General features: G+C 40.2%; 1 protein-coding gene across 2 annotated transcripts in view; it reads right to left on the bottom strand.

The window, feature by feature from the left end:
- The window catches only part of ryr3 (ryanodine receptor 3), a 120,014-nt gene that overhangs the window by 72,956 nt on the left and 22,020 nt on the right, over positions 1–25,038 (bottom strand). For both annotated transcript variants that reach the window (XM_034135515.1, XM_034135516.1), the window contains exons 4-20: positions 21,514–21,588; positions 20,955–21,033; positions 20,425–20,537; positions 16,994–17,093; positions 16,194–16,287; positions 15,345–15,419; positions 13,779–13,935; positions 11,759–11,923; positions 9,609–9,730; positions 9,286–9,466; positions 7,979–8,114; positions 4,326–4,421; positions 4,070–4,188; positions 3,383–3,516; positions 2,999–3,240; positions 1,408–1,600; positions 142–358 (exon numbers count right to left, since the gene is read on the bottom strand). In XM_034135515.1, coding sequence (XP_033991406.1) covers positions 142–358; positions 1,408–1,600; positions 2,999–3,240; positions 3,383–3,516; positions 4,070–4,188; positions 4,326–4,421; positions 7,979–8,114; positions 9,286–9,466; positions 9,609–9,730; positions 11,759–11,923; positions 13,779–13,935; positions 15,345–15,419; positions 16,194–16,287; positions 16,994–17,093; positions 20,425–20,537; positions 20,955–21,033; positions 21,514–21,588 — 2,298 coding nt within the window. The remainder of the gene's footprint in view (positions 1–141; positions 359–1,407; positions 1,601–2,998; positions 3,241–3,382; positions 3,517–4,069; positions 4,189–4,325; positions 4,422–7,978; positions 8,115–9,285; positions 9,467–9,608; positions 9,731–11,758; positions 11,924–13,778; positions 13,936–15,344; positions 15,420–16,193; positions 16,288–16,993; positions 17,094–20,424; positions 20,538–20,954; positions 21,034–21,513; positions 21,589–25,038) is intronic.

Below are 25,038 nucleotides of genomic sequence, written 5' to 3'. Positions count from 1 at the left end.
CACTAAAGAATCCCTCTATAATCCAAATAAACACACTTTCATGTTCTGTCATCTTCAGAAAAACTTAACAAAATTAAAATGTCTAACCGTGTTTTTAATATGTAAAGTAAAGATGAATGAAAAGAAGGGTACTATTCTCACCTGGCTGGTGTCAACAGGAGTGGGGATGAAGGAGGCCTGAGAGAGGAACTTGGTGGTCCCCAGCAGGTCACGGACCCCGTCATGGTCCCTCTTGTAGTCCTTCACAGGCTCCACATGCATCTTCTCTTTGGGCAGCAGCGCCTCGTAGCAGGGGGAGTAACCAGCGGGCGGCAGGAACTTGAAATCTCCGTGACGTCCACCCAACAGGAAACGGACCCTGAGAGGAGAAGTTACAAAACATTGCAGGACATTATCTGATCATATTCTCACTCTTAACTTCACCATGCATCACTCTGTAACTGCATTTTTTTTCTTTATAAAAAAGTATATCCATGGCATGGGTATATAAACATATTTTCCATAGAATTTTTGAAATCTAAAATGTTAAACTTAAAATGTATTCAGACCTCCACACACCTTCCATTACATAATCAGGGTATATGTAGGAATCCTGAAGTCAAATGTAATACCTTTTAAGACCTTTTTTTAAGACCCTTTCCATACATTTTAAGACCTCATCACCACTTGGAGTTTTAACCGGTTACATTGGCGACACACTTTACCTCACATTGACTATATACAGTATTGATTGTCCTTCCTCCTTATCTTCCAACCATTTGGACGCAAACTTGCATTTCCCCATAACGATGTTGTTTAACAACCGGCGTAAACGGACCTTCGCGCGCTATCAAGCAGTGAGCGTGCGATGTCCTGTTCAGATGACGTCAAATCCAACGGGATGCCATAAATAAACTACACAGAATCACACTACACACCTACGCAATGATTACATTCAGGCACACTGTAGAATACAACCTCTTTGGACAATTTATATACTTATTGAAAACAAGCTACAAAATGTAATACCTTGGAAAATGCTGTTTAATACTTTTTAATAGCCTTAATTTTCGCTAAATTGATTTATCAACTTTTCATACTTTTTAAGACCCTGCGGACACCCTGATAATAGCACTACCTTTTTCATGAATCTTATTCCAACACATTTGTTCTGTACTTGGTTACAACTAGTAATAATAAGATTACAGTTTTAAGAAGATTGTGGCTTTTAAGAAAAGTTTTGTGTATTTCTCTTGTTGATCCCTGACAAAAGGCCAACCCAGTAATCTTTAATTTAAAAGTACCTCATTACTTTATTAAGTTGTCATAGTCTGCCAAGCTGTAATTAAATCTCGAGTTTAAAAAACAAGCCCTTCTTTTGAGATTGCTTTGTCATATCTTTACCGAATTATAAATGCGGAGCCTTACTTGACACCTGCAGAGAAGCTGACGACGGGGAAGAAGAAGCCGTCGGTGTTGAAGTCTTCGAACATGCCCTGGACAGGCTGCCCGTTGATCCTGAAGGACATGCTGGGAGCGCCCAGATCCAGACAGCAGCTCACCACGTCGTCTGAGTTCAGCAGGTGCTGGTTAATGGAGGCCACGGCCCTGGGGATTCGGCCTAGACAACATCAGGCAAAGAAAGAGAGAGAAGATGGATGGATGTATCAGCAGCAAAGTCATTGCGAAAGTAGGGCAGGATGATGGGCGGGGGGGGAAGAGTTGAGCAGAGAGGGGGAGAGATGGGGATGAGTGCTTAAAAAGGGTGGAAATGAAAAAGTGATGGGACTTTTAGTAGATTTGGAAGGGGGGGGTGAACTGAAGTAGGTGTTACGCTTTTAGAGTGAGAGCAGAGAAGAGAGGGTATTCAAGGCTTTGGAGCCCTGAAGCACCAGAAGAGTTATGTTTTGGTATACCTTCATATCTGTGATTTGCTGGTATTCACCTTTGCATCGTGTTTACACAAGTACAACTTAAAGATGTTAGACCTTCCATAAGGACTTTTAAAAGACATGCCTACGATTGAGGTTTTAATTTGATATCACTGTAAGAGCTGTGACTTTGTCCTTTACTTTGTAGAAAATGAAGGAGCAACGAAGAGAGTGGACAGCAGGCTGCTGCATTATTCACAGAAAAATCTGTCCTTCCAAATCCACAACAGTTATTTTTGCTCACCATGACTGCTCTGTCTTGGTATCATTTGCTGCAATGATTCAAATTTGTTTTTGTTTTTCAAAAGCAACAGAAAACAGTTTTGGGTATAGTTCAATGATATGTCTTCACGTAGGAAACACTTTAAAACTTAAAAAAAACACTTAAAGGTAGGGTAGGTAAGAATGGAGAAACCAGCTCGAGTGCGCTAGATTTTGAAAGTACGCAGCCGAAAAAAATCTGCCCCTTCCTTCAGACTTCCTTACAGAGCCCCTCCTCCAACACACACGAACGCACACATGACCAATGAGGGCACGAGATAGGTTTGTGCACAGATGGAAGGCTGACAGGCAGGTAGGCCATCCAGTTATTTTAGCCGGGCCGGCTCAGATGATTGGTCGTGCTTTTTACAGCGCCACGGCTTCCACAGATGAAATTGTATTATGTATTTATTGTCAAAGCACTTCATGTATTCATTGCTATCGGGATGTTAAGAGCATTCCATGGAATATAACAAAAAGTGTATCTGAAGTGAATTACCTACCCTACCTTTAACATTTCAAATGATACAATTCAATGGTTTAATGACCTAAAAATAAAGTTTACATATTTCTTTACAAAAATACTTTCTTTTTGTGTTACCAAAAACTCACTTGAGGAGCTAAACTTTATAAAGTAAAGACAGTATGTTCACACCTTGCATACTCCAAGAAGGTAACACAACAATACCTTTGAAACTTGGCTGCAGATGAACAGTGAGATTTCTGTGTTTCCCAATAGGCTTCTATCTCATAACAAACTAGCAAGTGTTGCTGCAGGTCTTATATAGATTGTATATATTATTATATAGATAGATAAAGATGCCTACCTGACCAGAGATGAAGTCCATCAAAGCTGTAGGAGTACAGGTCGTCTCCAGCACCGTTGCCGCCCCACCCCTCTCCTCCCCCGGGGTACGGAGCGTAGCCTTTAGTGTTGGCCCAGCCCACTCTCAGGTGGGTCGGCTCTCCGGTTACAAAGTGGTCCACCTGGTCGATCACCAGCTCAAAATACCACTTCTTATACTGAGCTGAACCTTCAGCCACACCCAGGAAGATGTTCGGCCTCATACTGGAGGAGATTAGAGAGAAAGATGAAGAATAGAAATCATTGTAGTTGTGAATAATCCCATAAACCCATCGCGTGGCGAAGAGAAATGACATCTGATAAAGCCAGCTATCAAGAAGCCTTGAATGGAAAGTTTGACCGTCACCTCTGAACATCATTGACGAGTCGAGTTTGAAGCAGCAGGTCTCTCTTGGGAAGCAGGTTGTCACAGATCAGATTCTGATTGGCTCTCACTGCAACCCCGTTACAAACACAGAGGGAACAGAGGACATCCAGAATCTAAAACAGAGGAAAAGTGGAGGTAAAACTCAGCCATTGTATTGCTCTCTGTTGTTTTATAAAAGTGTTGCACAACATCTGCACCTTGTTTTTCAGTTTAATGATCAGTCGATCAGTCCGATTCTTTTGTTGCAATGCTTGTAGCATATGCATATTTTATAAAGAACCCTCAAGTCAACATGACCATGGACTTCTACCTAACACTCGTGAAATGACAGCTGTTGTTCGTTTACAAGGATGCCGTTTCATGCCTGGTAAAATGTACAGGGAATTTTAAGGAACTGTGATATATAAACACTGCATATAAACATGGTAAGAATGTCACTAACACAAGAAGCAGTCCACATGTCCTTTTTTCTGAGAGTTCTATTTGGTCACCAGGCAGCTTTGTATATCTGTGTTTTAAAGCTTGCTCCCTTCTTTCTGGATTAAACGAGGTGTGCAGTTTCATCTTGTGCTTTTCTGTCGTGTTATGAGCTTCACAGACTCATTGTCAGGCTGCTGGCATGGCTATTTTTTGTTAAGTAATTTTCCAAGTAATTTTTCCGCCTACCTTGTAGTTGCGTCCATTCTTGTAAAGCAGAGAGATTATGGATTGAATGTGACCTCTCTGAATGATGTTCAGAGCCTCCGGACTTTCCACCAGGATACAGTGGAGGACTTCCAGGATCCCTGAGAGGTCAGACAGAACATGTGTCATTATCAGAGCAAATGTAAAGTATACTGACCACATCTCAGCATCAGTATAATGCTCATAAGGGTTTAGGCTTTTTCCAATTTCAAAATAAATAAAAGGTTTCCCATAATACCTGATGAAGATTCCAGTCTCTCCAGTTTGCTGACCAACCAGTCCAAGTTGCGGGAAAATTGGGTGCAGTTGTTCCTGTTCCCACGGATCAGTGCGGCTAAACGAAGACAAGTTTGCAGAAGGTTTAATAAAAGTACATATAAGGTTTAGTAAAGATCCAATTGATCCAAGCAGCTGACTTGTGGAAAAGTGGATGTTATGACTTTTAATAAAAAGTTGTCACAAGACGTAGATATTAAAATTCATGAGATCTGACAAAGCTGACACCTCCCATAATGACATCTTCCTGATAGAAAATACATGGGATTTATATTTTGAAGCCTGGTTTGAAGGGAAGTAAGGCGTTCTTTTCTCTACAAAAAGGTTGAGGTGTATTCCCTTGTGCCCTTTCTCTGTCATGGAGGTGACATTACGGAGTCTCCTTATTACTTTACTGTCACATTTTTCACCATCAGGATTCAGGGACACTAGACGGATAATGCCTGTGAAACTGTTTAACAGCACTTTGTGCCCAAGGAATACTGATGGGGGTCTAATCTCTTATAAATCTTTCTTTTCAGGAAAGCTATTGTTCACATGGATATAGCCACACCATGAGGCAAGGGCAGGGATGTTCACTGTCTGTGATTATGTGAATGTGAAATGAAAAAAGTCATAGACAGAGATGAGACCCTGAGGCTACACAGACTACAGACTTTGAATAATGGTAACATTAGCATAAATGATATAAAAGGGATACAAAAAGCCACCACTAAATTACCATTGATGAAGTAGGATACTTTAGTTATAATAAACTTGGCAACATTGCAATGAGGAGAATCACAATTGTGAAAGGGTTTGTGTTTTGAATCCATGATCAACAGTCCCATCTCATTAAGATCTTTTATCACGTTTTGCAGCATCCTCGATGATTTGTGTCAGTGTGCGGGCATCTTAAGCTACGAGATTAAGTGTTTTAAAGACTTCCATTATCTGCTATTCATTCATTATACATAGCTACACAATGTACTTTAATGCATACTTGTATCGTGACACCTGAAAATCTTAGTTTCTGTCCTCCAGTGGATATCGCCTGACCTTGCTGCAGTGACGTACAGCTCCTATAAAGCCTCATAATGCACAATGAGATATAGAGGTTGGGATCTCTTAGAAGTACAAGGCACTTTGCAAGGACAAATATAGTAACTGCTCACTCTGATGACTGCTCATTATGCATCAAAGGTGGTAAGGTTTAATGAAGACCATAATATACTTTTTTTATTGGTTTACCTGAAGCAGACAGCAACATCTCATTCATAAGACTTGGCAAAAAACGGATGCAACTGTAATGAGTTTTTTCACATGTGCTAAAAGTAGTGAAGAGCATATCCTGGCATGGTATACAACCATTCTCTTATTGAAAGAAATCCTTTGTCAAAGTTTACTCAAATAATCAGCATGCATAAAGTATGTGATACAAGAGTCTTCTGGCATGTTTCTTCCTCTCCCACCATTGCTCCTGAAAGCATTTGCAAGATTCTGCTGTGCAAATCCAAACCACCAATCACAGCGGAGGAGTCTCTAACTGTGGGTGTTTCTCAATCGCGAGTAAAGCTGCTGCAGAGCCACTATTTCAAGCATACTACGTCATCGAGTGCCGCCGAAGTACTGTTCCAATCTCCAGCATACTTGGAAATCTACCGAGCCCGGCATACTCCGTTTGGAGAAATATCGAGGCTGCACATGAGTAGACTCCGCGGTCTTAAAATCCCCACAATGCTTTGCGCACGGACCAATTTCCAAAATCTGTGGCGGAAAATGTAAGGCGGGGCCTCTCATATGACGCACACCTACACACTTGCTAGCCTGTTCCACTCTTTGTTTTCCAAATGTCAGGAAGTATTCTTGACTCGCTTCTGAAGCAAGATGCTCGGCAGACATGTGCTACCAAGCAAGCGTACTCGCGATTGAGAAACACCCACAGTGTCATTTACTGATTGTGAAATCCAGTGTTTCCCATACATTGATTCATTTGTGGCGGTAAAATATTGTCCGCCACAAAAAATATTTCACCATTGGTGGTCTAATGGATAGTGAGGTGGGCTGATGATCGGAAGGTTGCGGGTTCAAATCCCGCCTGGAACACCACCACTAGAGTGCCCTTGAGTAAGCCACATAGCCCTCAGTTACTCCGGGGAGAATGTCCCTGTTATTGGTAGTTATAAGTCGCTTTAGAATAAGGCGTCTGCTAAATTGTAAATTATATTTTTGGGAGAATAAACCCCACAGATCCTCAACTCCGGTGTGTCTCACTCATTAACAACGCAACACAGAGCAACAAGAACGTTGTCTGCTACAGTAGCCATGAACTCGCATGTATTTTCTTATTTGAGGGGGGGGTGGATGCTTGGGCCACCCGAATAGGTTAAGGGGCCTTTGGCTTTTCTTGCCGGTGGTGCGGTGACGGTGCCCCCACAAATAGAATCAAATTCTGTGGGAAACACTGATATCTTATTTTGGTTAAGATGCCGTTACTGCATTGTCTATTTCTCACCTCTAGAACATTTCCTACTTTGACTATACTAGTGCATGGTTTTGGCTCCACTCTTTCCTATGTGGTGCCCTTGCCACAAACTCTTTCATTTTACAAAACAGGAACAGAATTTAGTTTGACAGTTTGATCAGTGTTTAGCAGTGATTGACACCGTGTTAGACTCCACAAGCTATTATTGGTTGTTTTCGTTATTCATGCTCAATGGAATCTTGCAAAAAAACATGGCAGCACTGGAGGGAAAACATGATTTATTTTTCACAGTTTACCTGTCTCATGCACTATTGTCAAGCAGAGTGGCAGCTAATATGAGTGGAGTTATTTACCAACTATAAATTACCAACTGCTTTTTGACATGCATTAAAAAGCTGTGTGTGTATTCCTTTAAAGCAGAGTTTCAGAGTTAGAATGGAAAGGAGAAAAAGGTCAGGGAAAACATCATTCATCATGCAAAACCTGCTTCACCAGACTGCCTCCGCATCCTTGGGGGTGACCCCTCCGCAGGAAAGGGCTGGAGAGCACTCAGAGGAGTGTATTTGTGGGTTTTTTAGCTTGTGTGTTTACTGTGTGTGCATGTGAGAGTACATGCTGGGGAGGTGATGAATATAAGGGCAGTCAAGGTGAGCCGAGGGGAAGCTGTTGATGTGAAAGCTCCAATGACAGCAAAACAAACAATAAAGTTTTCAAAATAAAACTTTCTCAGGGTCAATTCAGGGGATAATGCCAGCACCTCTGAAGGCGGGCATTTTGTTAATGATGCCATCATTTTTTTCAGATATGCAGCTCAACGTTTAATAATGCACCCCCAGACTGATCTCAGAGAACAATGTGACCTAAATGAAAAGCAGCCTAAATGATCAAAGAAGTATACAAGAGGCTTTTACTTTTCCCTCCATTCCCTTGTCCCAAATAGTTACATATGAATGTCACCAGCTGTGAACTACAGATGTGACACGGGCAAAAAGAAATGCGAACACAGGCGTGATAAGAAGTGTGAAGTGTGAAGGAGAAGGGGAGGATTCGGTGAAGACACTGAGGGAAGATTAATACTGCATCTCTGCCCAGGGTCGTCAGCTGTCAGAAGATGTGGATATTTCATGAGATTGATCACTCAGCAGGCTTACCCAGGAGTTCATAGAGGAGGTTGAGGATGTCCTTCCACGCTGTGCCGGCCTTCTCCCCAGCCACCTCTGCAAAGTGGGCAGCGCTGTTGTACAGGTTCATCCGGTCAATGCATTTAGACAGGAGGGACAGCATGCCCTAAAATGAAAGAAATCCAGGAATGATGGCATGATTAATTTGTGATTCAAATTATTCATAGTATATTCCTATTTGTAAGAAGACGTTGAATACTATTTCTTAGACTTAACTCAATGGGGTTAACTGAATTTTTAATCAGAATCAAGTTCATTGCCAAGTACATTCACACATACAAGCAGTGTTTCCGCCAGACCAGGGCTGAGAGGGCGTCCACCCCGAGAGCGGGGGGGAGGTTGTGTGACGTCACGTCGTGTCACGTGACTTGAATTTTGAATTGAGCTGTCCCTTATAGATACTATCTCTTTACGTATTAGTGATGGGAATTCCGGCTCTTTTTAGTGAGCCGGATCATTTGGCTCGGCTCACTAAGAAGAGCCGGCTCTTCGGCTCTCAAACGGCTCTTCATTTTAACACAGTTTACCACGGAGCCTCAGTTTCGCCCGTCAAGGCTCGCCGGCAGTACACTTTTCGTCACAGGAAACACGCTTTGCTGGCGGCGAAAATAATCCCACCAGACTCCTTTGCCCCTCCAACAGAGGGATGTCCTTGTCCTTTTTCCTTTTCGTCATTTCAAGCGATAAAAACTCTCAATCTTCTCTCTAATCATTAATTTTTTTGGACGCCCTCGACTCGAGTTCATCGAATAAGGGCGTCAAATTACGGCAAGACGCCCCCCTGGCGGAAACGCTGCATACAAGGAATTTTCTTTGGTGTATGATGGTGGAAACATAAACATAAGAAAATAAGATGCAAGAGAAGGTCAACAATATATAAAAATATATATCTAAAAAAACGATTTAGCATAAAACAAAAGAATAAAGACAAGTATGTACACCAGCTTAAATATTCAAAAAGAAACAAAAAAACTAAAAACTTAACACAATGAATATATGAGAATATATAAAAACTGCAGTGTGTTATACTGTTTAGAATCAGAAGCAGACCCGAATCAAGTTTATTGCTATGTATGTTTACACTTAACAGCATTCATTCGAAATATCTGACACACAAGAATATATATTGTCTTAAATGTCATCTCGATAGATCTAACGAATACACCCATTTAGATTAAATATGTATCATTTGGTTTACCAAGGAGTTATCAGCACAATCAGCATTTTGTTAGAGCTTCTTATTAAGAAGTTGGAGTCTCCACATCTTCCACTCTCACCTCATCTTTGAAGAGGTCTTGGCGTTTGATGAGTGAACGGAGGAGACACTGCTTCTCCTCGTGCTCCAGCTCTGAATCGGGCTGTTTGAAATACTCGATCAGGTCGTTGAGCGTCTGCAGCACCTCTTCAACATATCCCGCAACCGCCTTGGACTCGCCCTCCGCAATGCTGTCCAAAGCCCTGGAGGAAAAACACAGGATGGACGAAAGAACAAGAAATAAGCAGTACATCTTGAAATAAATCCAGCAAGAATCAACATGGTGTGCCTTTCTTTTGTCGTGCTGTGTGACAGAGATGGAAGGGTTTGTGATGAAGCCATTACTTGATAAAGTTGGCGAAGAGGAATGTGCTGTTGCGGATGATGCGAGCAGCGCGAGACTCCTCATGCTGACAGCGCTGCAGAATGAGCCCGTCGTCCATGTGGCCCTCAGAGTGCAGGCAGGCCTGGGCAAACACAAACACACACAGATAAGCATTTCCTCCTTACAAGAGGACCAACACCATCACATTTATAAGGCAATGAAACACCCAGGCATCAGTAAATGTCTTTTCAACTCACATACTTCATATTTTGTTACTAAAGCATGGGTGTTTGAACAGCTATGAGAAATGGAAAACAAACCAAGTACATTTGCATTAAGCATGCAATCAAAATGTAGCTGCATAGTTTGTTCCGCCAACCTTCTCTGGGTGACGTTAATGCGAAAGACATTTGGTAAATAGTTCAATATTTATGCTAATTTTTTTTGAGATTCTGAATGGTAATGTTAGAAAGCGTGATTAATCACATCCTACTTTTGATGTGGAAAATATTTAAGACTTGTAAAAGATGGATTTGAGACATCTGCAATAAATTGATCATATTTATTTAGGCCTTCAAATAGAATTCCATGCTTTTTATAACTTGTTGAGGACCAGCAGGAATGCTATAAAACTGAACTCAATACGGTGTTGAGTTCAAATATCAACAATCTTTTCCAGAATGCTGACTCCCTCTTTAAGTATGTAATGCATGAAGGGAGAGTCTCCTGAAACAGGTTGGGTTTATATCACTACTGCTCAGGGAAACCTGACTCACTGTAATTAAGCAGCATAATTAAGAAGAGGGGTTAGGTTTGGGGGTCTAAAGTATAGGCTGACCATCACCTCCTACAGATCAGGTGCATTGGTCTCCTGCCAAACTGCAGGGACTCCCTGGCACCGGCATGAGGAGGCGGTTGATGTCCCAGGAGGCGCTGCCACCAATGAGCAGCGTTCATGCACCTCACTAATCCCCCCCCAGGTCTCGTCCAAAAGCAACAGTTACCTCAGCACGGCACATTATCACTTTTTAAAATGGGTTGCACATAATGGGTGAGTGTGAGGGGAGAGGGGTTGAGTCAAGAGTATCCAGGGCAGACAATGACTTTAAATAGAGTAGAAAATAAATATTTGCCCGGGAGTTTAAATAGCCTTACGACCCAGCGGTTTGATAAGGTGTGATTTGCTACTGTGCACACGGTGCTCCGAGGTGCTGCAGGCGAGCTATGGCAGGCATTCAGGATCTCACTGTAAACACATAGGTAGACAGACGCCAAATACCATATATACAGTTATTTGTATCACTATGCAACAGTGCAATAATTGGTTTATAATTATGCACCAGCCACTTGCACTCTATAAGTATGTTAAGCCTGCAACGTGTTTCTATACTGCTATTAAACTAGTATTTTTCCGATAGTTATAATACACATCACTACACTACAAACTGATTAACGTGAAATTAAAGTAGCATGCTTTACATAATGACTGAGGGAAGTTGGATTGTTTTATCTCTGAAATGTTTAACTTATTCATCCTTAAATTCTGAAACTAGACGGTGCTTCATTTTGATAGGAACATTTTATCACTAAACAATCCCACTAAAAGTCAATGTAGCGTTACTGTGGAGTTATAGCCAAACCCTTGTTGGTTATTCATAAACTATGAGCAGTGAATGTAGATAACTGCACAACAAAGGCAGCTTATTGATAGTAAATAGGGCGGCTGTGGCTCAGTGAATAGAGTGCTGGACTTCGAATCAGGGGGTACCAAGTTCGAGACCCACTGCAGTCAGCATGTCGTTGTGTCCCTGGGCAAGACACTTCACCCCAAATTGCTCCTGTGGGGATTGTCCACAGTACTGAATGTATGTAAGTCGCTTTGGATAAAAGCGTCTAACAAAATGACATGTAATGTAAGATGTAATGTAAATATTAAATTGATCAACCGTTAAACAGCGAACTATATGAGCAGAAAAACACAAGACCCTTTTCTACAGGAATGTGCTTTCATCTTAATAACCACACAGACATATACACCTTTTACATTAACAGTCCTACATTTAAAACAGCATTTCTTAAAATGGTTGAATGGTCTTTTTCATGGGAATAATTCAGTAAAATATAAGATCCAGATTATCTGCGATGTGTAATGTAATGTTTTCCTGTTTACCCTTCTTTTCAGGGGTCCCAGACGAGATGATTTGGCATCAGGCGCCAGGTAGGACAGCCACAGTCCCGTCGCTACGTGCATGACGAAGCACATAGAGTCTCCGTACTTGATCTCCGGCACCCCCATGCCATCGATGTCTCTCTTTGGGCCCACCTCGCCTTTTTCCTGTACACATTACCAAACACACGCACGTTACACACGGGCATGTAAATATGACAAATTGAGATATATTGAGATTAGAAGCTAATCACAGAGGCAGGTTGAGAGACAGGTTTCATTGGCCTGCCAGCAGATTGCTGCGGCATCATTAGCTCTGCTACATTTCCGCTCAGCAGAGATGGAGCGATGCGGCTGATTGAAAACGACAGCAAGTAGCGGGGAACATATTAATGCCAGTGTTCAACATTGCAGACCAGTGCCCTTTTTTAGGCAGAGTGAAAGGTAGAAGAAGTGGAGAAATAAGAGAGTTTATATCCATATATATTTTTAAAAGAAGCATGAATCCTCCTTATTCCAAAATTGCCTGCAGGAAAGAGTCATTACTGAGGGCAAATGAAAGCCTCCAAAGTGGACAGCACTCGGGCGGATTCCATATTGAACCTTTTGCAGATAAAAGGATCTCTGCAGGGACACAATGGTCCTCTGTGAAGGTGACTCATGGCATTGAACCGTTTACGTGGCTGCAGCCCTTTCTGCGGGCAGGGAAGATAGAGGCCGACCCCTCCCACCCTGGACACAAACTGTTCACCCCCCTCCCCTCTGGCAGGAGGCTGCGCTCCATCAGGACCAAAACCTCTCGCCACCTGAACAGTTTCTTCCCCTCCGCTACCGGCCTATTAAACAAGGCCCGGCCCCCCCCCCACTGACACTTACCTCAGCCACAACGTAGTCTCTATATGCATTACATTAATGCACACAATGTTCATACTGCTTACTGCACATATTTCTTGTTTCATATTTCATATCCTATAATTCATTCATAGCATTCTATTTCCATGTAAATTACTGCTTTATTTTATTGCTATTTAACTATATTTTATTACGGTGTCCTTAAAGATTTCTTGTTTTATATCTTATGTCTGCACCATGACACCAAGTCAAATTCCTCGTATGTGTGAACCTACCTGGCAATAAACCTGATTCTGATTCTGATTCTGATTCTGATTCTACACAGGCTACTGAAGACATGTGTTTATTGTATTGGCATCTACAGTGATCAGCTCTTATTTTTGAAAGAATACACAGTTTACCTAATTGCATTGTTAAGCTTTAAAACAAGAGAAGGAATCAAAATCACTTGACGAAAATGAGACAGGAAGAAATAACAACAAAAAGTGAGACTCCTGTTTTTAACTGCTTAATCTAAACAACATCATAACCACCTCACTGAAAAATCACTAAAACACACATTTGAATTTCAAGTAAGCCATCTGCTTCCTTTCACACGTTTTCTTTTTTTGTCAGTGAGACTATTTTTAGAACACATTCTATTAAAAGCAGAGAAATGCAAATGCCTCAGAGAGTTCAAAACAGAGAGTGCAATAAATACAAAGGCTGGCTAATTGAGATAAATTAACAAGGGAAAGCAAATCATAGAATGTAAAGTAGGTATTTTGAAATCCCCTAATGCATAAAAGAGCATCTTATTACTGTATTGGGGGATGATAGATTCCTATTAACTCCATAATTGAAGATAGCTGCATCCCAGCCAGTTGCTTTTAGGTCAGTCAACAGCATGAACGTTAACAGTGCTGTCTACTCAGCAGCTGTGAAAAGGTCAATTTACTGTGGCCATGAGCTCATTAAGAGCTTACAGACCCGTCTCGGGAGCCTTTGATGAAGCAGACAGAGGAGGAGATATTTGGAGTCCTCTTTTTAATGAGGTTAGTTGACAAAAAACATTTATTTAAATCAACACCAGGGCAGCTTTCAGATGGCGTAGCTGCCTGACTCAAAAAGGCACATCAGAGCTATACTTGTGATAAGAGAATGATTCATTATGTCTATATGAGCCACTGACCTTGGAGGGCCTGAAGCAGAAGGAAGTGGCCGTGGTGTCGGACCTCTCCCTGTCCTGCAGGACCAGTCCGGGGTCCTCCGTCATGGCCAGGTAATGACCGGTCGCGAGGTGGCGGAGCCTGAAGGCCTGACCGAAGCGGATGTGGCTGCCGCTCCAGCTGAACACAGAGAACTGGGGTCACGCACTTTGGATACAACACTGGATTGTAGGGCTGTTGTGAAAACTGTGAAGCTTTTCCATGTCAATTTACCATGTTCAAAGCTAGTATTTCTGCACAGTTACAGATTAGGATAAGGCTATAATATTATAATTAGGGTTATAGTATAGTATTATATGAAAGTAGTATTTGTTATTTGTAGAATTATATTCCAGAGATAGATGCGTCTGACTTGAGTTATCCAAACTATTCCAAGAACTCCAGAGAGTTATAGGGTCAAAAAGCCATTAAGGCTTCACCTTAGCTTGTTGAACTTACAAAATCATAAATCCTGACTTTGTGAATTCATGATAAAAGACACCACTGACATGTTTTTATTTACATGTTGACAGGAATAACTTATTCTATATAGCCTAGACCAGGGGTGTCAAACTCAAGGCCTGCAACTTCATTTAATGTGGCCCGCAAGAGCATGCAAAGAATACAATACGTTTATTATATGGTTACATGCCACTTTACAGAGGCACGTTGCCCATAAACTACATGTCCCACAACGCATCTTGTTTTGTGACATGCGCACTGAAGAGACTTGCAATTATTTGCCCTAGACTTCTGCTTTCAGACGTAGTTAATTATGAAGTTATTACCCTATCCGATAATAATCCAATGCAGAGGCAATTATGTATTATAATACATTATTTTATATATATGATATATTTATATAGTCTTAAAGTCACAACCGGCCCTTTGAGTGCAACCATAATACTGATGTGGCCCGGGATGAAATTGAGTTTGACACCCCTGGCCTAGACTGTGCGGTAGATTAAATCACCCAATTAAAATTGTTTGACAACTTTGTAAAAACCAATATGCAAGTGGAATAAACACGTCAACTTAAGAAATAGATAACGTATATATTTGTTTACTGTCAGTCAAGCTCAAACGTTCTCTATATATGGTAAGTGCAAGTGTAGAAAACACTGATAACAAATCCTCTCTAAGCCGAAAAGGAGAACATGTGCCCTAATGGATGCACCTGCACCGTTTCAAAGTGAACACACTCTGACAGGCAGGAGATGTGACTGGAGGGAAAACAGCGTGGGTGGCCAGTTACAGAGAGGAAGAAGAGGGAGGGTGAAGAGGTGTAGATTGAAAGGGATGGTAAACAGAGCCGCACCTTCTAAAGGGCTTTGCCAACTAATTAGTAGTGACAGTTCAAAGTAGAGGGAGGTGGATTTGATGTATACCACGCAAGAGAAGCTGTGACATTTGCACATAAAGCAGTGATTCTATTTATTCTTCATGAAGGGATCACATCAAATAAGACAACTCCTCCAGGCATTTCTGAGAGAAATATGTCAGAGCTTTGTGTTATATTCCGAGCTCATTTTCTTCACTGTGTGTATTACCTGATCCTGAGAGGCTCCAGTCTCCAAAGAGAGCGAGCTCTTGACGCTCCCTTCCCCGCTTCATAGTTGACTATCCTGAGAGCACAAGGACATGAGAAGGAGTTTCTATTATTTACGAGGTTTTCAAGGCACACAGGGAATCAAATATTGTGAGGACTTTCCCTTCCCTGCTACTGCTACAGATACACACAGGGAATATACCCGTGATGTTGGGTATATTCGTGTCAGTGTATCTTAAATAAGTTGTACAAAGGATGTGTCCATACTTGACATTTCTCATTGTTTGTGGTTTATCTTTCTGCGTGATACAAAGACATTATTCTCCTTTTTTGTTATACTGATTCTGGAAGGTAATGCAAAGAGGTCAGCTGCGAAGCAACATCCCTTAAGATGGCAGAAAATCAAGGATATTAAAGTGCTTTTGTTTCAGGAACGACCCGTGTCTGCTTACTATGCTCAATTCGTGTACATAATTAACCCATACAAGGACTACAAAGGGACATGAGATGAATTTACAAACACAAAAAGTAGGATTACATTTTTTTTTTACCTAGAGTGAAGGTGTGGAAAGATTGTTCAAACCTAATGGATTTTTTGAAGCTGCATAATAATACCATTGCTTCTTTTCACACTACTATAAACATCCACTAACAATTTCTACAAGTAGTTTTATTAAACAGTTGAGCTCAGTAATTATTGCAGAACGGGAGTTTTAGAACAGTTTTATTGATCATACAAAGAAAATACTTTTTCAATTGTTAGTTTTAAATGTTTTACAGTTGATATCGACTAACTGGACTTGTGGATTGACCAAATTGAGTTAAATTAGTGAGCCTAATATCTACCAACCTCTGCTCCTCCTCACTCTTGTTTGCTCCAGGGATGGACAGGCTCTCATCATGCCCATGACAAAGACGCATCACATGTCCACCAGTCAAATAACCTAATAATAACAACAAAAACAACATTGTAATACAAAACAGTCAATACTCTTTGATCATGCAGTTATTCTCTTAACCATGTCTGTATGGGGTTTTCCTTATTGCTTACAAGCTCAACTTATCCAGACATTTAATAGACACATAAGTCATAATCCGAAAACAATATTAAAACTATATTTAACTGTCTTATACTGATAGTTAGGGCTGTGCGATTATGGCAAAAATCATAATCACGATTATTTTGGTCAATAATTGATATCACGATTATTAAATACGATTATTCATGACTTTGAAAACATCCATTTATTGAACTTTTAAATACAAATAATAATTTGAACAGTATCTTTTTAACTGTTGATTTCCCTGAGCGTATAATTCAACTGAAAAACCAATACTAAAATAAATGATACATTTATATTTACATTTAAATAAATAATATCAAAATAATAAATACCAATAAACAAGATCAACAAATATTTTGGAGCGCACTTCAACAAGCTACTAAACATATATAAATATGATAAATACAAATACATTTGATCAAATATGTTGCAGTGCACTGTCACAACCAAGCAAAGCAAAATAATCGCTTTTTTCGATTATGTTGTTTTCGTAATTGTGGCAGGCCAAAATCGTAATTGCGATTAAAATACGATTAATTGCACAGCCCTACTGATAGTGCTATTGTTTCTGAGGTGGTGAACTTGCCTACAGCCACGTTGCCTGAAGAGCAGGTGGGCTGGACGTTCCACAGGGTCTGCATGAAGGACGCGTCCACCTGGGCGTGTCCATTGGCGTTAGAGAGGTGCTGCAAGAGAGAAGCGTGTCATTCAGCGCTGATGAGTGGAGAGTGCCGGTAAAGAAGTTGTTTTAGCAAGATGGTAACATGGACAAACCGTGAGATTCAGCCATTGTTGCAACTTATTTTATTTAAGGCAGTAAAAAACATTTGTTTATTTGCTTCTTGACAGAAGTTAAGGTTAAAATGTTTCACAGGAAATGCTTTTATTTTGAAGTGCAAGTATGTGTCCTGCTCTTGCTTCTTCCTGTTATGATTTTGAAATGAATAGGAGTATTGTCGAGTGCATTTTCTCCGTCTTCCACCGTTCTTGTTGGAAACTGTTCAATTAATATAAAGTAAACATGTTCAGTTTGGACAAGACTCGCTTGGTTCTTTTACATTACATTACATTACATGTCACTTGTTAGACGTTTTTATCCAAAGCGACTTACATACTCAATACTGTGGCCAATCCCCACAGGAGCAATTTGGGGTGAAGTGTCTTGCCCAGGGACACAACGACATGCTGACTGCAGTGGTGTTTGAACCTGTGACCCCCTGATCCCAACACCAACGCACTAGCGCCGCACGCCTCCGCGTTCTTCGTTCGAAGCTTCTATTACACAACAGCCATACTGCACAAAGCAGGGAGATGTCCCAGTGTGGGGATTTGAAAAAAGATGAAAACAACTTTATGCCCTCTCTCTGTAGATACCAAACCGTGTTATAACGCTGTGGGCTCAAACCACTGCTGCATCAGTGTTTCTCAACAAAGCAATGTCCAGATAATACTCTGCAACAACTCCTTCCAGCAGAAACACTTGGAGCCGCTCCCATTTCCCCAGGATTCAGAGGCGAGTGATAGCTCAATAAGATCCTTCAGATTTATTCTCACAAGTGCTGAAGTGTTAATTGGCAAAAACCTATAAGTGTCTTAAATCACGTTTAATTCCCCTGAAAATTATTCCATCTATTTTAAATCTGTACAGTATTCCATATATTTCAGTGCGGCCTTGAGTGCACACAAAGGCAGAGGAATAAAGGTTGTGTCCCAACCTCCAAGACTATTAACAGTGATGGAGCACTGATTACTTTTGCCTGAATTTCTGATGTGTCCCATTCTTCAAAATCTGAGCTTCTGTGAGTAGAAACCGGTGTAGGGGTTTCCATCGGGGGAGATAAAAGTATGGCGCTTTGCAAGTTTTGCTTTAATTGGACATTTTCCGCCATGAAGGGCCAGTGCTGCTCTCTCCTATGCGTGGCACGTCGCTGTCCCTCCTTCTTTCCATTTCCCTCTCTGCCTCTCCCTGTCCTCTCTCTTAAGCGAGTTAATTGAGGTCGGGTGTGAAGCGCTGCATGAGGGAGACAGCATTAACTCTCAGCAGATCACTCAGATGGGTGCATTTCCTGAAAATTAAGTTATTTTTCAAAGGAAGTTGCACAAGAGGGCTTTACAGGTACAGACAGCAGTGGCAAGTTTTTTAAGATTTCCGCTTGAATTGCCCTGCCACTCTGAAGAGGCCTGGAGTGAGACGAGTATCAGAGCTATCCGACGGCTATGAAACTTTCTAAAATGCCTTTTCGAGACAGACAGTGAACCAAAGAAGATAACTGCAGCTATGTGAGGCGCATCATCTGCAAAAAACACAACCACTGTTCTCTACACTAGAAGCAATGTCTGCATCTAAACTCTTGCAAGTGTAGAGGCAGAAAATTCCGTCTGACATCAAAACGCTTGGCAAGGAACTGAAGACGCACAAAAAAAACAACAACAGCAAAGACAATCTGAACTTTGTGAGACCTGACAAACAAACCAGACAAAAGTTAGATGAGAGCTGATAGAGGCTATATTTGATGCATCCAGACTGTCTGAAAAACTTTAAATATTCATGAGCCTGAAACCTCTTATCTGGTAATGAGAAACGGAGTAGAGGCCTGCTGATTTAATGAGAGTTGCTCGAACTGCAATTAACCCTTCATCTTTAAAAACAGCATCTTCTTTCAAGTGTGGGATGGCGAGTTTAAAACAGATGATGCTGTTGATAAAGGTCAATTATAAGGCTGCATCTTACTAGTGGGAATGCTTTGGTTCATGGCATCTTAATTAAAAAAACTGACCGGAATGTCTCATCTGAACTGTTTTCACCAATTTGGTTAATTACACTTTGGAAAAGCAAGCTACAAGTTAAAGGTCACCTATCATGCTATTTTTAGGCAATAGCATAGGTCTCAGATATATATAAATATATAAAAAACATGTCTATGAAGTGTTTTGCTCAAAATACCAAACAGATCACCCATTCTAGCCATGCCTCATATCCCTCTATTTCACTTCCTGTTTCAAAAGTGCTGATTTGGGGTCTAAAGCTTTAAAAAGAAAAATAATCGATAAAATAAAAAAGGAGGGGGCTGAGCTCATGCGGGACCCGGCAGCTACTGTCTAAACTAAATACTGCGGTGATGAAACGCCATATCATGGATTATCAAGGATTATTTCTGAAACAGTATGGAGCTCAAAGGCTTTCTCTCTTGCCGGTTATACCACAAGGTGAGTTCCTTTTTATTTCCTGCTTCTTCACACACATGCTCTCCAGTACAGGTTAGCTCTGAGTGTTAGCGATGCTAATGTAAACACCGACCATATTACGTCCAAAACAGTCGGGCATTGTTTCTGATAGCAACGTTTCTGATAGTGCCGTGGGTGTAAAGCCAGCCTACATTTCCGATATTACGTCATATCGGACGCAAATCTGGATCAGCTCCGTTGTAGCCCAGTTTTTAGAGATTTGGGTACGGAGGAAAAGAGAGAGGGTTTTATTTTCTGACTCTGCGTGAGTTCCCCGACACACCGGGGACACATATTTATGTATAAAAGACATCAAAAAGTGCATTTTGCATGATAGGTCCCCTTTAAACACTGCACTGAAGTTTGTGTTGGTATCTATACACTGTGTTGGAAAATACATATTATATTGAAAGCAATTAGTAGTAGAAAAATCCAGTAGCTGTCTGTTGAATTGACCAACAAACAGCATTAGCAACTTTTTCTGAAATCTTCAATAATTAAAAATTGCATGTTTTTATTTTGTTAAAGATATTTTAAGATATGTATGACACGAAGTACTGCTACAATTATGGAAGTAAATGAAAGTTTATTTTGTTTTATTTTATATATTTGAAGTTATTAATTGACAGCAAATATCATCAAACCAAGAAATCAGCTTGAGTGTCTTCGTTGCTTAACCTCTATGGTTCGTTTTTTCTTGTGATACAAACAACAAATGTTATTTTAAGCTTTTCATTTTCTCCCAGTTGCAGGTAAGCGTGAAAAAATAAATTGTTGAGATATTGGACCTACCAGGTATCTCTCTGTGGACACGCTGACTAGGATCAGGTCGTCTCCGATGCGGACCTTCTCTCCCTCGGATCTCTGCTTGGACGCAGGGTGGATGGTCCACCAGCAGGCCTCTCCTGTTAGCATAAATATAACAACTTTATTCATATATATATTTATCGTCAATTAGACAAGATACATACAATTGAGCAGGTGTATTTTCCAACACATTCATATACTTATTATTTTAGAAATGGCTACTCGTTCTCTTTTGTGAAAGTGCCTGTCTTTTCTGACTGAAAAAACAGCATAAAACAGCCGTCATCTGAGGAACACTGGATCAGCAGATTGGTTCTGCTGGAAAATGGCTTTAAGAATACATGTAGTTCAGATGTCAAATGTAGCACTTTAACTTTGTTTTACAGTATTTCTCCCATGGGTTTAAATTCCATCTAGAGGTTACTTGCTTACGACAGAAATCTATAAAAAAAAAGCTGTAAAAAAGAAAATAACTGCAAGTGGACTGTGTAAAGTGCCTGTTAGTCATACTGTACCTATCGAATCTTCTTGTAAGCCGACATCAAATGACAGCTTGTCTGTCAGAGACCTCGATGTTTTCAAACAGGTCAGGTACTAAGGAGTGAGAAATCAGTTAGTGTTGGGTCAAAGGACACTTTATTACGAGCCCAGATTGGTAGACAGCTTTTTCTATACCTTAAATTATTTCTTTTTTTATCAAAAGTAAATAGTTTAGGACTTAAAACCCATTATCAGACTTAGCTGAAGAGGTGGTTATGTAGACAATCAACGTCACAAACTCAAATCTGTGCAGAAATGTAAAAAGCAAGCTCACAGTCTAGTGATCATGTTTTAAAAAATAAATAAAAAATCAGGTTAAACAGCTTTTTCAAGAATTGGAATATTCACGAAAATGGAAATTTACCACGATCAGCCTATCATGATTGTTTTTTTAAATTGCAATTCACGATTATGGCGCGAGTCGCAAGTATAAATGAACTGTAGATTACATATTTGTGTATTTCTTACTTCAGCAGGCGTCACTAGCATTTGTTTTCAGTAACTCTTGTGTTAAATTGTGTTTTTGATACTTACCATATCACTGAAGGAGTGGCGAAGTAGGATGGCATGACCGTAGAGCAAGGTCCGGTGTCCACCCCCCTGACCCGCCTGCAGGAAATACATAGGAAATAGATTATTCTCTTATTCTAGCATCCTTCTCCTCTGGACCCTATCAGGTTTGACTTATCGCATCTTTAGTCCACGTTAGTAACCCCATTTCATCTGTACGTCAGATATCAAGTTAAGAGTTTCCTCCTGTAAGCTGCAGTTAAAAAAGTATCTTCCACTTTGGACATTCATACCAAGTGCAAGCAGGAAACAGACAAAGAAAGAGGGAGGAAAACACACAAACAATCAAACACAAACACTCATCAGACAGCTTGCCCATTCTTGTGACAAACAAGAATAATTGTGATGAATTGTATCACAATAGAAAGTAAATGTTGGGTTAATAAAAAGAAAAGAGGAAAGAAATATTTTTTTTCTCCACGTCAGGAGATAAAAAAGAAAATTCTACTTACCCTTTTAATCAACTTCTAGCAGCAGGAGAAAAAAGAGGTACCATAAGCAGTGAGATCCAAATAATCTCTGTATCAAAAATTCTTATTAAAAGAATGTATGGACATTTACTCACAAAGTCCCAGACCTAAATGTTGTCATTATCACATTGGTTATAAGGGGTTATAAACAAACCTTCTATTCTCACAAACTATATCTTAAGTATGCCATTATTATACTTTGTGTTTCTTTTTTCTATAAAGACTTTTTATTATTGAGTTATTGAGTAAAAAAAAAACGTTATCTTTATAAACTTCGTTATGGAGATATTAAACAACTCATTTTTGGAGAAGAGATTTCGGCCATATGGCCGGCCCTAACTTAGTGGGTCTATTCAAACAGATTTGACTGTCATTTTATTTGACAAACAATATTTAAACTTCTCACAGAAACAGCAAGGATTGTGCCAACTAATGTGCCGCCCACTGCAGTTTATCCAGTGCAAGACATGCAGGCTATCCTGTGTCTTTTGCAGTTGTCAGTGTTAGTTTATGTGTTTGCTTGCGGGGTCACATTTAGTGTGACTTAAAGGGAACTCCCAACTGTCTTCTAAATTTGACACCAAAATGAATCTCTTTTGGCAACCAAGCCTCTCCCAGATGGCTTATATGTAAGACATACAAAAATGGAAAAAGAGTTTGATCAAAAGAAAAATGGGAAGATTATCCGGCAACAGCTGGGAGCGAGGGAGGGGTTACAGAGAGAGAGAGAGAGAGGGAGAGAGAGGGAGAGAGTGAGAGAGAGAGAGAGCGCCGGCCTGTATTTCAGGCCTGGTGTCATGCTGACACATCAATGTCAGGAACTGTGACCTTTGCTTTGGTGCCCCTCCAGTTAGTGCTGTATCCTAAACAGCTTACACTGGGAGAGCAGTAGAGAAACAAACAAAAACAGAAAGGTTTGTGTTGATTTTTTTGTGCGCATTTAGGCGAGGAGTGGGTGTGTTAAGTAAATTGTGTCTTCAATTATTATGGAAAGGTTTGGTAAATGTAATTGGCTTACAGGTCTAACGTGTGTGAAGTCATGACGACAGTGCCATTCATTATATGCATCCTATGTGTCATGACAGACTGCTCAATGGCAACACTTAGCACATTAAGCACATACTGACCTAACAAGTATTTGCATAGGATACTGGTAAAGTTAAACCAATAAGATGTACAATTTAGCTTTAAATAGGCCTTATTAGTTGTGAACAGTTGTGCATGGCTTTGCTTGTAAGCGGAGCCCCTATCATTGGCATTAAACTGTGCTATATGGAGAAAACTTCGCCACCAGATGACAGGTAAACATGACAGGTAAACATCTTAGCAACAGTAAATGAGAATTTAATGACTTTTAACGACTGTCCCCATAACTGCCAAACCAAAAATAGGTATAACAGTCTAATAATCTTTCTGTTCACTTCCAATACATCATTCAAGGTAGCTGGAAATATACTAGGAGCCTTAAACATCAAGTTCAACCAAACACTCTTTAAAACCCTTTTAATTTCAGGGCTGTTAAATGAAGCTAGCTTAACAGACAACTGGTGTAACGGTACGTCTACACAGCAGCGTTAAAAAAATCTTGGAGGTGGGCGTATCTGAAGCTTGAGGATTTTTTTGTAACATTGCCAACGTCCAGACATGATAGTACTAAACAAGTTATGAGTTAGGCTAAGTGACCAACGACATTACTGTATGCGTCATTTTTGATACATCCATGGCTGGAGCTTACCTTACAAGTCGTTTTAATTTTTCACGCCTGCTATTACCGTTAACTTTTCTTAACTACACTTCACTCACCAAAGTTACGTTAGCGGTTCTGTTGGACATTTAAATCAACGGCTATCTGTGACCTCATCACGTAATACGTAAAAACGTCGTCACCTGATTTGAGATGTACCTGTCGCGGTTGACGATGCATTCAAGTTGTATCGGAATAATCGGAAAATTGTATAAAAGAGGCGGAACAACATAAAAAGTATATCTGCAGTCTCACACATTTTTGCCATTAAAGTACTAGTATTTAACCATGACATTTTCCTTAACAAAGAAGTTTGCCACCTACGCTTTGAGGCCGTAACATGTGTGTTGATATCCTTTAGTAATGTTAGCGCCTGAAGATAAACACACTTTTTGACACGGAAGGCCGAGCTAAAATTGATATTACGCGGAAAACGGCGGACGAAAGAAGACTAAACGTTTGGTTAATGGTAAGAAACATTTTACTTTTTAATTCTGTACTATTGCATAATTATGCTTTTTTTGCTCAAATGTAATAGATGGGCTGTTACCACTGCTGTCCATCTAGCCTTCAGTGATTCTAGATCAGGTGGAAACGTTTGTTATCAAATACATACAGTGGATAAGAGTATGCAGTAGAAAAACATATTTTGTTTGTTTTTAACTCGATAAATATCTTTGGGTTATAGTAAATTGTAGCTAAACTACCAAAGCAATCAGATTTACAGTAATACACACACAAAAAAATGTAGTTTATACTTTATGAAACACTTAACTAGTTCTAAACGATTGTCAATCATTGATTTATTTTTCGGGTTATTCATTTAGAAACTGTGTTATGGGCCGGTGTAAAATTAAAACATATGGATGATTTTGCTGGCTGTGTATGAATACCTGATATTGAGCCAATATCCTGAACACTGCCTGCTTGGTGTTATAATAATAAAACAGAGTGTGTGCTTTCTCGCTTAAGCCTTACACAGCTATTATACTATAGCATGACGAAGTAATTAACTTAAATGTTCACTTCATATAAATCGCTTGTCTTATATGGAACAGCCTGAGGATGGAAAATAGCACACTAATCACTTTTCCAATGCTGTCAAGAAGGGATTAATGCCAAACTCATTTGCTAAGTACCATCTGATATATCGATTATAATGTACATAGGCACTGCCCTGTCCTTCAAACTATTTGGATAATGAGAGAGTAATTGTGCTTTATTTGCTTTATTATTTACTTTATACCAGTCCATCAAAAAATATGATGTACACTG

This window comes from Trematomus bernacchii, unplaced genomic scaffold (assembly GCF_902827165.1).
Source record: "Trematomus bernacchii unplaced genomic scaffold, fTreBer1.1, whole genome shotgun sequence".
Lineage (NCBI taxonomy): Eukaryota > Metazoa > Chordata > Actinopteri > Perciformes > Nototheniidae > Trematomus > Trematomus bernacchii.
Note: the sequence above shows the minus strand (reverse complement) of the source record. Positions and strands in the feature narration are given on the sequence as shown.